At 40.1% G+C, this 15055-nt stretch overlaps 2 protein-coding genes across 2 annotated transcripts in view; one reads left to right on the top strand and one right to left on the bottom strand.

Annotated features, from left to right (window-relative positions):
* LOC143188395 (uncharacterized) overlaps positions 1-15055 on the bottom strand; it is a 43240-nt gene that overhangs the window by 5268 nt on the left and 22917 nt on the right. The gene's annotated exons all lie outside the window — the stretch shown is intronic.
* On the top strand, positions 10390-14261 carry LOC143187357 (uncharacterized). The gene is made up of 3 exons (XM_076391523.1): positions 10390-10404; positions 12567-12628; positions 12782-14261. Exons 1-3 carry the CDS (start codon positions 10390-10392, stop codon positions 14259-14261), a joined length of 1557 nt encoding a protein of 518 aa, XP_076247638.1.

Here is a 15055-nt window from a genome sequence, read left to right as displayed (position 1 = left end):
TATCTTGAGAATTTCAGGCATTGGACATCAGTCGTGACTATCTTGTTCATCTATGAGTCTTTTTCAGTGGAACAGCACTGAATGCTTGATAACAGTGATAACTTTCTTATTATTTTTTTGCGAGTGTGGTTAGTATATAAGTAGATAAAATGAAACAAAAATAGCTGTGTATATATCCTACTATTTTTCATTGTTCCTATTCTACTAAAAGAACGTGACAAAAGTTATAGCGATCCAAAAGGACTTAGCTATCTAATTCGTAGCCATCCAGAAATTAGTTATCGCGATAAGTTATCGTGTACACTCTCGTATATTTCGGGATCGTCTGCGCGTATCCGAATAAATCAATCTCCAGGATAATTTTCTTGCTGATTTGCATACGAGTTCCTCTTCCACCGATGACCGACTTCCAGAGCCGAATTGTACAGCCCGACTGGCGAAAAAAGAAGTATTTGGAGATAATTGCGAAAGGTACGTTTTCACTTTACCATTATCTTCAGGCAATCTTCCACAAGCGCCATTCGAGGGAGCAACGTCGAGCTGCCGCGAAAGCGAACGAGACAAACGCAGCAATTAACACATTGGTTCTCGACAAGAGTGAAATTCCGTTTCCTTTTTCCTGTCTGAAAGGTGGAGACATTTCCTATGTGAACTGGTTAGAGCATAGTGATTTAGATACATAGCGCATCAAAACATAAGGTAATGTCTGGAGATTCAGTAAATCCATGCGTTTTCTCTGTATCCATTTCTTCTTTTTAGAAGAAAAGGTGAATGTTTTAATGGAGATCAGACCAGACTCAATGGAATTTCGGAGATCAGAGTATTAATCTTTGGCATACTAAGGTGCCTAAGGTAACACAGAATTTGGAGGACATAATCGACCCAAATTGCCACAAGAAGGAATGAAAAATTAGATAAGCAGAGAAGATAAGCCACTCGTGTAATGTACTACGCAATCGGGGATGTTACGAAGCGATGAAATGAGGCGCTGCAGAAACATTATAGGAACCCCAGTCACGAACTCTCTTTGTCGCCTTGTCTCAGCCCGCAATCTTCCTTCCTACTTCGACTGTACTAGTTCCAGTCGCCTTTTCATGTAATTGTTTGAAAAGGATTTGTATTTGTATTAAAGGATTTGAGATTAGTCCTCAAGCTGCACTTAATCGATAAAAACCGAGAGTGGGTAATTAATACTAGAGCTTATTGTATTAAGAGATAAGATCGTATCTCTGAACGCGGTAAACTAACAATATGTTCTCCTATAGACAGACTGCGGAAGCTTATGTATTTATAAGAAATTTAAGTTTGCAAAATAGTACAGAATGTACATAATTTGTATGAGCAGTATCAAGTCGACAAATTTGTCCTCTTTTGTAATCTTCTTATCACCCTGATATCTGATCGGCTAATTTAATATAAGAAATCAAAGCGTTTTATTGATCTATCTTTTTTAGATAGAGCTACGTACAGTGATTATCTCTGTAAGTGGAATTGCTGCGGTTATTGTCATTAACGATAATTTATATCGCGATCAGACTAAATTGGCTCGTATAAATTGATACTTAGTGACGGAGAAATGCTCTTTACAACGCGAGCAGTCGCGTACGTACGCTGAAAGTGAAAAATAGTTACGAAGGAGAAAGTGATAGCGTCATCGGTTGAGTATTCGATGGGACGCGATTGAAAAGAAGGTTTCTCAATGTTTGCCACATAGGGAGCGAAATGATAATAATAAAATCGTGAATAGGACTATATTTCATTCTTCTCGTTTCCAATCATACTTCGCTTAAGCACGTAACTCAAAACTCTTTACGTGATTTATTGATCTAGGTTTTTAATGAGTTAGAAATTCAAATGATGTACATATTTTAGTGAAATATATGAAAATTTAATAAGAAGTTCGTTTCTCCTGCGTAAAAAGATTGAGAAATAAAGCAACTAATTTTAAATGAATCCAGCATTCCCTCCGACCTGCGCAGATGAACGACTACGCAGCTATCGTTATACGCCTGCGCAATAGGCACAGTGCTTGGCGCGAAAAGAGTCATGTTTAATTTATGACGCTTCTACGATCACGTTTTTCCAGAATAGATTTATTTCTCTATTATAAATTTATTTGTAAATGTATATATATTTCTCTATTCATAGATATTTTCTTTTTTCTAAAAATTTAACGTACCTAAATATGTATAGTTGTCGTTCAAGTGTAGTAACTGACGTATCTTTTCTCTTTTCTGGGAACAGTGATGTTTCAGTATCTGATTCGTGTATCTCGTGCTGTTTCACTACTGATATTTCGTAGAATATCGATCGATCACTCGTGTGTCGCTTTCACAGGTTAGCGATTGTAGATTACGTTGTTTCGGTAATTTGTATTCGAGAGCCATATGGATACTTGATCACGTACTTCCAAAAGTATTTTTGCATTAGTAATACATTAAACCTAATCGATGGAATACGGTCAGTTACATAATTTCCTTTAATAAAGAATAAAAAACGATAATACAAATAAAGAATTTTTTTAACTTTCACGTTTAAATAAAATATTCCCATATGTTCTTGTATTTAAATATCTGTATATAAAAGTTTACACTTCCTAGTTGATGTTAGCCACTGATAATAAAATCTGGTTAACAAAGCTTCAATTGTGTTTGCTTCTAACTTCAATCGCCTTGTGTATTTTCTTCCATTGAAATAGAATCTGAATGAATTCTCCTGTCATTCATACGTTCTATTGTGTTCAAACCTTCTTCACTATCTACGATGGAATTGATTCCGTATCTTTCAGCTATGCTTCTAGAATTCCTACAAGTAAAGTGTCTTGATATTTCATAACTATTTTCAACCCACAGCGATTAATTTCATTAAGCATTTTTAATGTCGCAAAAATCAACTTTCCTAAGACTCCTGATACAGTTGTGCAACTAATTAGAAAATTTAAAGTAATTATATTACATAATATCTCTGTTTGAACCCTCTCGGGAAGAAGCAAAGAATTTGATGATTCGTGTCGTCGCTGGACGAGAAATCAGTAATTTACGTAATACCGATTGCTCGTCGTACCGTGAAAGTTCTATCGACACTGCGAAGATGCAATTCCATTAATCCCTGGGTTCGCAGAGCTGAAGAAAATATGTCGATATTTGAGGAGCGTAATTCTAAAATTAGCTATGTACATTTTTGAAATTACGTCTCCACGATTGACAGTGTTTTCATCGCGTCGAAGAAAGCTTCCGAGGCGGCACGGTGGCAAAATCGTTGACAAAACCAATTAGATATCGACGTAGGCGTGTAATTAGGAAGATCGATCGGTGTTCCGTTCGGATGAGCCTGAGTAATAAAGATAATGGGAATAATAGCCGACAGGATGTAACGTTCGAGCTAATGAGAGGCTGGTGATAATGGGAGAGAAAGAAAGAGGCGAGCGGGGGACGAGGAATCCTGCGTTTCCTGAACGTGGCCGCCGAGCGTAAATGTCGATTCTTTCAGAATCGAATTAAGGGTGAGAGCAAGGGCAAGAGGCGATATTGTATGCATATGCAGAGAAAAATTATTAACCGTGGTCGCACGGTGCCAAACGAATTGAAATTGTGAAGAGAACGACGCTTGTAGGCGCCACGTCGATTATGATGGATGCTCTTCAATATAGGATTGAATTTTTTTCCTTTTCAGTGAATTTTCAAAACTAGATCATTTATTCGTCTCGGAACATCTGTTTCAAACATTTTCAAATATTCTATACGATACTTTCATGACTCTTTAACGTCAAAATATTGAATGGATGCTTTAAGGAAAACGCAGAACGAAATGTTGCAACGCTGATTCGATCGTCTTTCAGCTCACGCTACCACTCGTGTTCCAACAAATCTAAAATCGCTGAACGCACTACTTGTTGTGTCGCTCTTGCGGGCAAAACAGTGTCACAGAATTTCTAACTCGTTTTTGCACATTGGATTCCTAAGGACTCAAATTATGTAACGTCTCGAAAAAATACAAAGTTTTCGTGGTAGGTTAGAAATACTTCTGAGACACAAAATCGTATTGGTATTCGGTAGCTTTGTTCGGCTGGCATTCGACTTAATTCCCGAAAATACGAAACAGCGTCAGTCGTGTATTTTTGGCAAATTTTAATGACCCGTCAGTTTATTCTCACAGACGAATGGCACAGAACCGATTGGTATCGCCTGTTTCCTCAGACACGCTTCCAAAAAAACAAAAGCTTCGGCAGTAGAATTTATAGTTTCTACGGCAAAATCTAGATATGCTCGACAAGAAGTGTTTTTCCAACCTTTGGACGCTATATACGATAATAATTACCAGTGCAAGATAAAAAGAAGTCGTCTAATTATTTTCTCGTTTGTAATTCCATTCATCCTACTATTTAATCCTTAATAAGTGCATGATCTATGGACCTGCTTTTTCAACCTTTTATGTAATGTTAAAACAGATGCAAGATGTCATTAGAATCAGACACAAGGAGTCTAATTATCTCACCGTACAGCACAATTATTATACGCAGTAATTGCAGCGCTGGTAACAGCAATGTCTTTTATCACGCTTCTTACGAACTGTTGAAGAGATGTCAGTTTTTGTCGGAAATGGTAAACCGGAAGAGCTGTTACCGGGAACAATTCTCTTCTAACAACCACTGAGAATTTAATTAGACTTACGAGCTTGACCATCCTAATTCATTTTACCGCTGTGGAAATCGCAAAATAAAAGTCTCCAGGAAAACAATTAGACTCTATTATAAATGCATTTTCTTACAACTGGAGTATATGTACAGAAAAGGCTTTGCTTCGTCTTTAGGGTATGCTGAAAACTCATGCAAAACTCATTAACTGGAAATTACCTGGTAATAATAGGTAAGTACATGTTTTCCACAACTTTGTCGCAGGTACAGAATTTTTAGAATCTAGAACTAAGAATAAGTAAGGGGGTAGGGAGCTTAAGGCAGAAAGCGGGCCAGAAGTCATGTAATCAGGAATTCCCGTACAATGCCTCGTACATGATGTTACAAATGCGCTGGACTACCACATGCGTGTACGCAACGAGCAGGTCAATCGGTTGCACAACTGCCAGCAGAATCGCCCGCAGAAACTGTCTGCGCATAGAAAATCGGCAGGGAGCAATCGTTTCGATCCGGCAGCCACTTCCTGGTTCGATCAGGAACTTCTTCGCCCGACATTTCTCTGGTCGAGATGGTGCACTTTATTCCAATCAAATTTGACAGCCATAGGAAGTGTTTGTTCCGATAAACATCCGCCGTATCAGCTTTACTCCTCATTGTGTGAATTATTCGACTCGATTATTGTTATACGAACGCGGAAGGAAAGCGAGCATTCTGTTGTGGCAGCTGGAGGATCTTCCTTCGCGACGTTATACTCTATTATAAACGCTCACTCGCGTGTAATAAATAATTCTAAATAGAGGAGGAATAAAAGACATTTAATTATTCGCTAATGACGATTCTTCTAAATAAGAGATTCCCAAGGTGAAAACTCCTGCGATTAACGTTTAAAGCAGGTTTTCTCAATTTTTTTTTGATTTCTGGATCTTTTCTGAATATTGCCCACCACTATGCCCCTGTGAGGTCCCGAAAATTTGGTATCAGGACCCCTGCTTGAATTGTCACTCCTTTCTAGAGAAATTTTCAGCTTTCCTATTTCTTTAAAAGGATCATGAAAGTATTATATAAAATAAAGAAATGCTGGATTAAATGGAAGAACATGAGGAGATGTTTTTTCTTGATTGGATGTTCGTAAAAAAGTATGGGATTCGATGAAAAGGGTGCTCGAGAAAAAGAGAGATCTCCAGATGTTCTATGCAAAGCACTTTTTTTGTCGTTGAATGACATTACGTAGACACTGAAACAGGATTAAGCGATAGCCACTTTCTCCAAGGTATGACGGTGATTAGAAGCCTCTTGGATGATCATGAGCGATTTGTGTTTGTAATATGATGGTGCTTGGTACTCTTGCACGAAAAAACCGCTCTTTTATTCAATGAAATACGAATGGCAAAACGTTCGAGGATCTCAAAGCTACATCAGGGTATTTCTCTACACTAAAATTCAATCTTTTTTGTAGAATAAAATATCCTCTTTGAATTTATGATTTTGACACATAGTATAGTTTCATGTGCTATCAAAAATGAAGACATATTCCAGAAAAGGAGGAAGTTCCGTGACAGGTTCTGGCAATTGGAAAATGTAGGTCGTGGAAAGCAATGATTTAACCTGCGTAATACCAGTGGACGAGACTCGAATTTTTATAGAATGCAGATTACCTTGTAGACAAATTGAAGAACGTGATTTGTCGTTGTACCAATTATTTTTAACAATCTACACGCGTTTCAATACGTCACGATCATTCTTGTGCCATTTGTCATGAGTGACAAGTAAGGATTCGCACTTTTTCGATCTCGACAGGCATCAAAATATAGAGTCTTGGAAGGGGAAATATTGTAGCTTCTTTCAAAATCTTTTGCAAAATAATTCTAAGACCAGTGAGCTGTAAAATTAGCATGTTCATCGTTAAATCTGAAACCCTATAAAAATTCGAATTTGCAATTAAAGCTATCATTATGTTTACTACTTAAAAAGGTAATTATAAAATGAAACTTATTTCCTGCCACGTTTCACTTCAATCCAAGACTGTATAATACAGCTTTATTACCAGGAACAGAGGTGAAAAATAGGGTTCATTTGATCAGACACTTCGAGAAGACACAACACCCACACGAATGAAAAGATGATGAACGTTTCTCTCTCTCTTTTTTATCTTCCGAACGAAGCAACCTCTTAAATTACAAGGAACGATAATTTCTCGCTTATTTCATGATCCGAAAGACCACTGTCAATTGTACGCGCTCCAGGCATAGTGAAAGTAACCAGCACCATTATCCTTCGGAATATAAAATGCGGGGAAGGCGGCTGCAACCCTAAATCGAAAGAAAGTTTGAATGACCCGATCATGTGCATAATGACAACTTTCGGCGGCGTGCATTTTACACGCGTCTCGTACCTGGGATTGTATCCTGTCAACAATTGAACAGGATGCAAAATGAAAATATTTTTTGATAATAAATATAGCTTAAACTTGTACCACAATTATAATTAATATGAAGACGTATAATTAAGATAGCATTAATGTAGTGTAATTATTGCAATTAAAATCATTCTTGTCGACACAACGGATGAGAATTTTCATTTCATGTAGAGATCACCGGGACTTTCACTCGAAAATACGAAGTGCAAGTATCTCACGGTCTTCACCCAGCATGAAGACGACCGTAGGGGTCAACGGTACTTTTATTGGAAGCGAGAAACTCGCGTCATTATTCTATGCTGTTTTCTCTGATGCGCTGGGATGCGGTCTATCATGAGGTCAATGATATACCTGCTACATCTATACTGAACTGTCTATCGAGATATTAGATATTTCATATGGGAAATTATGTCAGAAAATATAGCAATCGTATTTGAATATTTTAATATTTCAATTTAAATATTTCAATTTAAATATTTGAAATTATTCCAAATCTTCAATATTTTTTGCGAAATAAAGAGTCTCGTAGCAGACTTTCGTAACTGAGACGTGCACACTCGTTGCGTGTAGCTTTTAGCAAATATGTCAATGGAATGCTATTATTCGAAACAACGTTTTACCGATCTGCAAACAGTCGATAATCCACATTCGGCGATGGTGCGGTTCGATGACTTCCGGTACACCACTCTAATGATCACGGAAGCTAGTGATGGCACAGTGAAAGGTATTAAATCGCGACGTAAGGAGTCGCGACTAGAATCGAAAGAAAGTCAAAGTGACTCTAGGAGTATCGTGTTGTACGACAGATGAAGTCGATAAAACCGATCTCTGTAAGCATACATCGGTTTTCACTCGGTGCATCGAGGCACACCTATACGGCTTTTACCCACATTCTAGGCTCGCTAAATGCACTTCCAGGTTACAGGTTCCAGCACACTTAACGCTATTTCAGTGTAATAACTTCTTCGTCTTCTCTTTGGCCACGTAATACGCCGATGCACAATTTCCTTGGAAGAAATTGATTGATCATGTAATAGTGTATAACAGTTTTATAAGTTTTGTGTTATCCACGTTTTATATTATAAATCATTTTTATGCTCTTGTACTATTGGGTTATTGGAGGGCTGCAATAGTATATTATAGTAGAGCCATTCTTTTTTCAATGATAAAATGATTTACTAACAGAGTAGCTAATAATAATTATAATTAGAGAAGATACCTAATACTTCAAATTCCAAGAGATTAATCAGAATTAATTAATGTGAATGTGTCAGATCTACCTTCAGATTAGATCTTCTAGTACCTTAGTACTAATGTTTTAACTAAATTCTTGAACCGAGACGACATCACTCGACACCCATTAAAAATTGTAAACAGCGATTTCAGAAGAATTTCTTCATGACCGTGAAAACGAATATTCATTGATTTCTCGACGATTTATTTCCAGATTACCAGGAAGATATTGCGAAACAAGAACCGAACAAGAGAGATCGAAGGTCTCCATTCGACCAACATATACATATAAAGTTCCAAAGTCCCATAAATTCGAATCGGTTCTCGCCAATTTATAACACAAATTCGCGCATCAATCTTAACGTTCACACCTCGTACCGACTATTATCGTGCGATTTCCATGCGTTTTGCATACATTTTCATAGCTAACGGTCAATTAAATCGACAGTTAGAAATTTAAGAACTCAGACATTGGAGCCTGTTTATAATAAAATAAATAAACAGTAAATGTTCCTTAAAAACAAGAAGAGAGAAGGATTCGGATGCTGTATCGCTGTATCACAGGGTGCTCTACGCGTATAATAAATAAATAAATAATAAAATAGAAGACATTCGTCGAACACTTTGTAAATCAAAATTTCATTCTGACATGACACGGATTCCAAGTTCGATCAAAATTTCTCCGTCAAGCTCCAGAATGTCTCTCCCTCCCTTTTTCTCTTCCCTCTCTTCAGAGACCACCCGATTCGTTGGTTTCACCTCAAACGACGATCGCATTCCTCTCCGTGGCGTGCAAGCAAATTTTGCAAGCACCTTGCTTCTCAAACCGATCACGATTGAATTTATTTCTTTTTATTTCTTGTGCGTGACGATTCTCACGCTGGGCCTAATCTCCTCTTATGGGCCCATTGTTGCGTAACACTGGTACGGTTCAATTGGGCAACAGACGAAACCGTTCCTCAGCTACACGTGGACCACAATTTATTGCCTCTGTCGTGAGAAAGAAATGGTCGAACACGTGCCTAGTATGTATCTCCTAGTAACACTAGATTTCGATTGACTACCTGACCCTCGACACGACACCTGATATCGGATCTAATTAGTAAGCGGATTGGAAGGATGTTAGACAGGGGATTTTAATTAAACCAATTCGGCGATTATGGGATCGTGTTACTATTTTACATGTCGTTTATTCGCTACGGAAACAACACAGGCGTTTGAGATTTATGTTAGCTGAGATGGGACAGCTAGTGAAATTAGTTGTAATAGCATTGCGTTAGCTTAATCGCTGACGGGTTTGGAAGATTGGTAGGACCAATATGGTGACTCCAGAAGATTTCATAATGGATTTTTTTAACACTTTCTCAGGTAGAATGACTTTTACAGGAAATGTTTGAACTGTGTTACCAGTGAAAGCCAATCAACTTTCTGTGCAATTACATGTATGAATATTATTGAATACCAGCATTCCTCAGAGTGACGAGTATTATCTGTGGGCTGGATGTTTCTGCTGTTTTGCAGTTACACAATTTTCTCTGGCTTTTGATTTCTTGGTTCACTGTTTCGAAAATGTTGGTCTTGGATTATTATTTCTCGGAGAATTTGGTTTTGCCGCCACTGAAACTACTTGTTGGGATATTTATAATTAGGAGATTCTATAATATGTAAGCGCATCGCCATTGGGGAAAGTAGAGTGATTGATCGAAGCAGATGTCGAGAAACGTTCTAACAACTGATTCGCGTGAGAAGTGGTAAAAACGAGCAACAAATGAAGAAGACCCACGGATCGCGGGTAGCGTCTAAATGCCCCTTTTACCTTCGTCGAGGAGCCATGGACGCAAGGAAGGCCCCCTCCAGAGGTGAGGACGCAGCGGGCAAAGAGCGGACCCCCATATAGCATCGCCGAAGCACTCATGGTACCCCTCCTCGAGGACGTCTCTATGCTTAGGGCGAGCTAGTCGCTGCTTAGGCGGAGGAAACATTCGCTATAAAAGGCACCGAAGCCACCAGAAATTCGTCAGAGGAGTGACGAACCGTAACAAAAAAAAGGCGGCAGCGTTCGCCGTTTTTTTCCGTCTGCCGCGGTGAACACCCCCGTCTTCAGAAGATGCGATCTAGCCTGGTCAGTGCCTAATTTCCATTCACTGTTGTTACCGATCATTCGTGAAGATATGTGGCGTACAGTGCATCTGTGAATCAAGTGATCATGTTTGAAAATGCGTGGAAGAGTGACAAGAACTTGGGCCCAGTGGTGAACCGACTTCTATGGAGTTTATGGTTGGCATGTAATGGCCAATAAAATTCCAACAATCGCGAAAAATAGTCAGAAAAACAGTTTGGCCTGGCTTTGGACGGCCTCTAGTTATGGATGGAAGATTTTAGAAAGAAATCTGATAAATTCTCTGAATCCTCATTTCAGTGATTGGGTATTTGCTTTGGGTTGCTTTTCTGTTACTGGGCTCAAGTTCTACAAGTAGGTTTAGCGAGGTCTGAGTCGAGGAGGCAGTTTGCTTGCATTTGGTTGGGTCCAACGACGACCTGAAACGCATGTCATTAGTTAGTGAGGGTTTTAAAGAATATTGTTAGGTGATTGCAGCATATCGCACATCACTTCTACGCGATAAGTAGGTATTCTCGTCGCTTCGTGAAGAATTGGAAAGTCGAGCATTGTACTCGTGCCACGAATGACCATCTCTCGTGAAACTGCATTGAAGATATTAGAAATTCTACTAGTTATCACTACACTACGTTATAGATAATATATGAATTTATAGGGTGTCTCGAAATAATGAAAGAATTTAAGTAAGGAGACTCTTTCATTTAGGGAAACCGGGATCTTTTGAGATTCGCGCTAAATTCGCTACCAGACATCTAGGGCGCGCTATTCAAATGCTCGCATGCACGCGAACGACTACTGTGCCTTTAAAACTTTCAATTTTGCATCGGCTAAATTGCAAAAATTTATATGATCTAAACCATCTCATCTTAAACAACTAATATCAGTTCTATAATACCACTATTCAAAAATCAATTCCCTAGACTTTAAACCACTTCGAAAGTTTCAGCGCGCACACATTTACTTTTCTATCGTCAAATTAATATCCTTCAAAGCCACTTTCTATCGATCCTACGTACGTTCGTCAACCGTCGAGTCTACCATCGCTACACAGTTGCTCGAATCATCCGAGGACAAGATTGACAACGTCGATAGACCGTAACGAGAATATAAAGATCAGATAATCTTACGTTATATCGTGTACCTGTCGACTTTCGGTCCTTGATCTTGACATCTCGGTCGCGACACAGCATCGATGTAACAGGAGTAGAAAACACGTTGGAATGACGGTCACCGAATGGCCAAAAGGCAAAATGCAAAAAAAAAATAGTTGTGGCGGGGTAAAGGGGAGACGGGAACGAAATTGAGAGGCCCACTTTCGAGTGGACCCGCGTTAACGAACCTCTCGAGTTTCACGACCACCGGGGGTCTCTTGGGGGAAGGAAAAAGGGGGTCACTTGACCCGATTCACGGCGCTGTTTATGCCGGGTCGTCAGCTCCCGCGGACACTTTCATTTTTTGAGAGAAACACGTGAAGGGACATAAACCTCTACACGCGAGTCTGCGGCTTTAAAGACGCCGCTGGGAAAAGCGGTTTGCCTTTTGTGGAGAAGCCCCTTTTTCTTCTGTTCATACTTGGGATTCATAGTATATATATTCTACTTATTTTCTGTAGAGGCCAAGAGTAGGGGCCAAGAGTAGGGGCTAAGAGGTCACAGTTCCTAGAAACTGTGATATAGACTTACGGAGACACTGCTGAATTCAATTATTTTCTTATCAGAACTTAATTCTAGGACAAAATTGAACTATGACCTCCACACGCAGAAGCATATTAATTTTGACGCGCAAGTTCGCACTCAGCGTGGGGAAAGATAAGATGTGAAGGTTGAGCGGATTATAGATTGCAATCGCGTTTTAATTATTAGTATAATGCTCGTGTATGAAGTGCTGTTTCAGTCGGAGTAGGATAGATTGTATCGGTATTGAATTTCCAGTGAGTGGTACCGTGTTACGAGGTAATTACAGATCCCGCTGTAGTCACCTACATGACTAACGTGCCATGATTGCCTTATTTGCATTTCTGGCTGGATGATCAGCGCTTTCCGGCTTTCTTCCGGCAACCTCCGTTGTGTTCATTCCGACTTACGTCTTTTTAAACAGGACACATTTTAATGCTGTTATATTTTTCACTTACAAATTTCTCTTACTTATATGAAGTTTCTTTTCAGTTATTATTGGGTTGCTTCTTCCTCGTCTCTGCACTTGGGGACCCAATAAGGACGAAGAAGGAGTGAGTAAACTAAACAAATAATTTAGTATAAGTAAACTTAAAATTTTCCTTTCTTCTTTAAATGTGATGAAAAAGCTAAAAAAAGAGAGTATCAGTACCTCAACAAATAATTTATCCATTCTAAATAAATTACAAAAATATTTAAAATTACAGAGCTCCATTGAGCCCACCTCCTAGCCAGTATGGGCCACCATCAACTTCCTATGGGGTACCAAATGTAGGAGGGCCTTCCGATTCCTATGGTGCCCCACCACCATCTTCCTCTTATGGTGCGCCATCTTCTTCCTATGGAGCACCATCTGGGCCCTCATCCCATGGAGGACCATCGTCATCTTATAGTGCCCCATCCTCTTCTTATGGTGCACCCTCGGGGCCTTCTCACGGAGGATCTTCTCATGGAGTACCTTCTTCTTTCTACGGTGCTCCCTCCGCTCCATCCTCTTCCTATGGTGCACCCTCGGCCCCATCCTCTTCCTATGGTGCACCCTCAGCTCCATCCTCTTCCTATGGTGCACCCTCGGGTCACGGTTCTTTCGACCAAGGATACAGCAGTGGTGGTTCCTTCGGCGATGACCATGGCGGCTTCGGTGGAGGTGGAGGTGGAGACCATGGCTCCTTTGGAGGAGGCCAAGATTCCTTTGGTGGAGGTCACGGCTCCTTTGGCGGAGGCCATGGCTCCTTCGGAGGTAGTGGCGGCGGAGGTCATGGCTCCTTTGGAGGCAGTGGCGGTGGCGGCGACCATCACGGTGGTGGACTATCCAGTTCCTATGGTCCTCCATCCCAATCCTACGGACCCCCAGCCCAATCCTATGGTCCCCCCGCTCAGTCCTATGGCCCTCCAGCTCAACCTCAAGGCAGATGGGAGAAGAAGCTTACCTGGAAAGCCGAATGGAAGCAGATCTGGAAGACTGAGCAAAAATTAATCTGGAAACAAGAATGGAAAAAGGTTCAAGTACCAGTATGGAAAGAGGTCCAGGTTCCAGCTTGGAAGGAGGTCAAAGTGCCAGCCTGGAAGAAGGTTCAGAAGCCTGTGTGGAAAGAGATTCAAGTCCCAGTGTGGAAAGAAGTCCAAGTCCCCGCATGGAAGAAGGTCTGGAAGCCAGTTTGGAAGGAGATCCAAGTGCCAGTGTGGAAGGAGGTCCAGGTTCCAGACTGGAAGAAGATCTGGGTTCCTGAGTGGATCAAGATCGGCATCCCTGGTGAACAGTATGTAGGTAAAGACCAACACGGCTGGCAGTACACCAGCCACGACCTCTGGAAGAAGAAGCTGATCTGGAAGCCTGTATGGAAGAAGATCTGGAGGACGGAGAAGAAGCAGGCTTGGGTGACTGACAAGAAGTTGGAGTGGAAGGCTGAGTGGAAACAGATCTGGAAGACAGAGAAGAAGCAGGTGTGGGTACCTGATAAGAAGCTAGTATGGAAGGAGGAGTCTGTGCAGGTCTGGGTGCCCGAAAAGAAACAGATTTGGGTCACGCAGAAGAAGCAGGTGTGGAAGGACGAGTGGAAAAGCAAAACTGTGCCAGTTTGGAAGGATGTACAGGTACCTGCATGGAAGAAGGTCTGGAAGCCTGTCTGGGAGAAAGTTTGGGTACCCGAGGAGCCCCACCACGATGAACATCACGGCTACAAATAATCTGTCGTCTTGGATCGTCCTCATCTCGACGACAGGCGCGTCATCGTTGTTAAGTTTTCTGCTAGTGTAGTAGTAAGAAGAGATCAAATGTCCGAGTCGAAAGTCGGCTTCGAGTAGCCATGGACGAGGACTCGATCTCGGTTGAAAGGGAAAAACGCGGGAAAATTTGAATCCTATCAAATAACAGGTCAGTAGGACAAATTCTTTCGTCAGGGGAAGAGAAACTGAGTTCTTAGGGGACACTGAAATCTTTAAATATGTAAAATCGTTGAATGTTCATGAAGAAGATATTGGATGAGTATTTATTACATCATGACTTCGAGAATGATGAAAAATCAAGGGATATCGCAATGATTCAGCATTACTTCATACTTTAAGTAATCATCAATTGTGTCTGTCTATGCGATGGACAAAGGATACGCTGAGTGTAATTAGTTCACACTTGTAAATAACAATTATTTTTGAAGATATATACATATCAATATTTTTGTACAATGTTTGTGTATGTTACCATAATAAAATATACATTTTTTTATTTATGTTTGCTCAGTTCCATTCTTTCAATAGAATTCAATTTTTTCCTGGTGTTTTACAATTTTGAGAAAGTTGCTTAGACTATGCTTGCTTATACCTACAGTAAGTAACTATTCTAATTTCCATATAAAATCAATATTTCCATAATCGAAGTAAATAACCATGATTGATAAGTGGATTAAGAGGTCGAGGGAACTGCAAACAATCTAAACTCATGTTCAAAAGAAAGCGAGTTAAAAAATATGTTCTCAGTAGCTCTA

Source organism: Calliopsis andreniformis, chromosome 2, assembly GCF_051401765.1.
Source record: "Calliopsis andreniformis isolate RMS-2024a chromosome 2, iyCalAndr_principal, whole genome shotgun sequence".
Classification (NCBI taxonomy): Eukaryota; Metazoa; Arthropoda; class Insecta; order Hymenoptera; family Andrenidae; genus Calliopsis; species Calliopsis andreniformis.
This window is presented reverse-complemented; position numbering and strand designations above follow the sequence as displayed.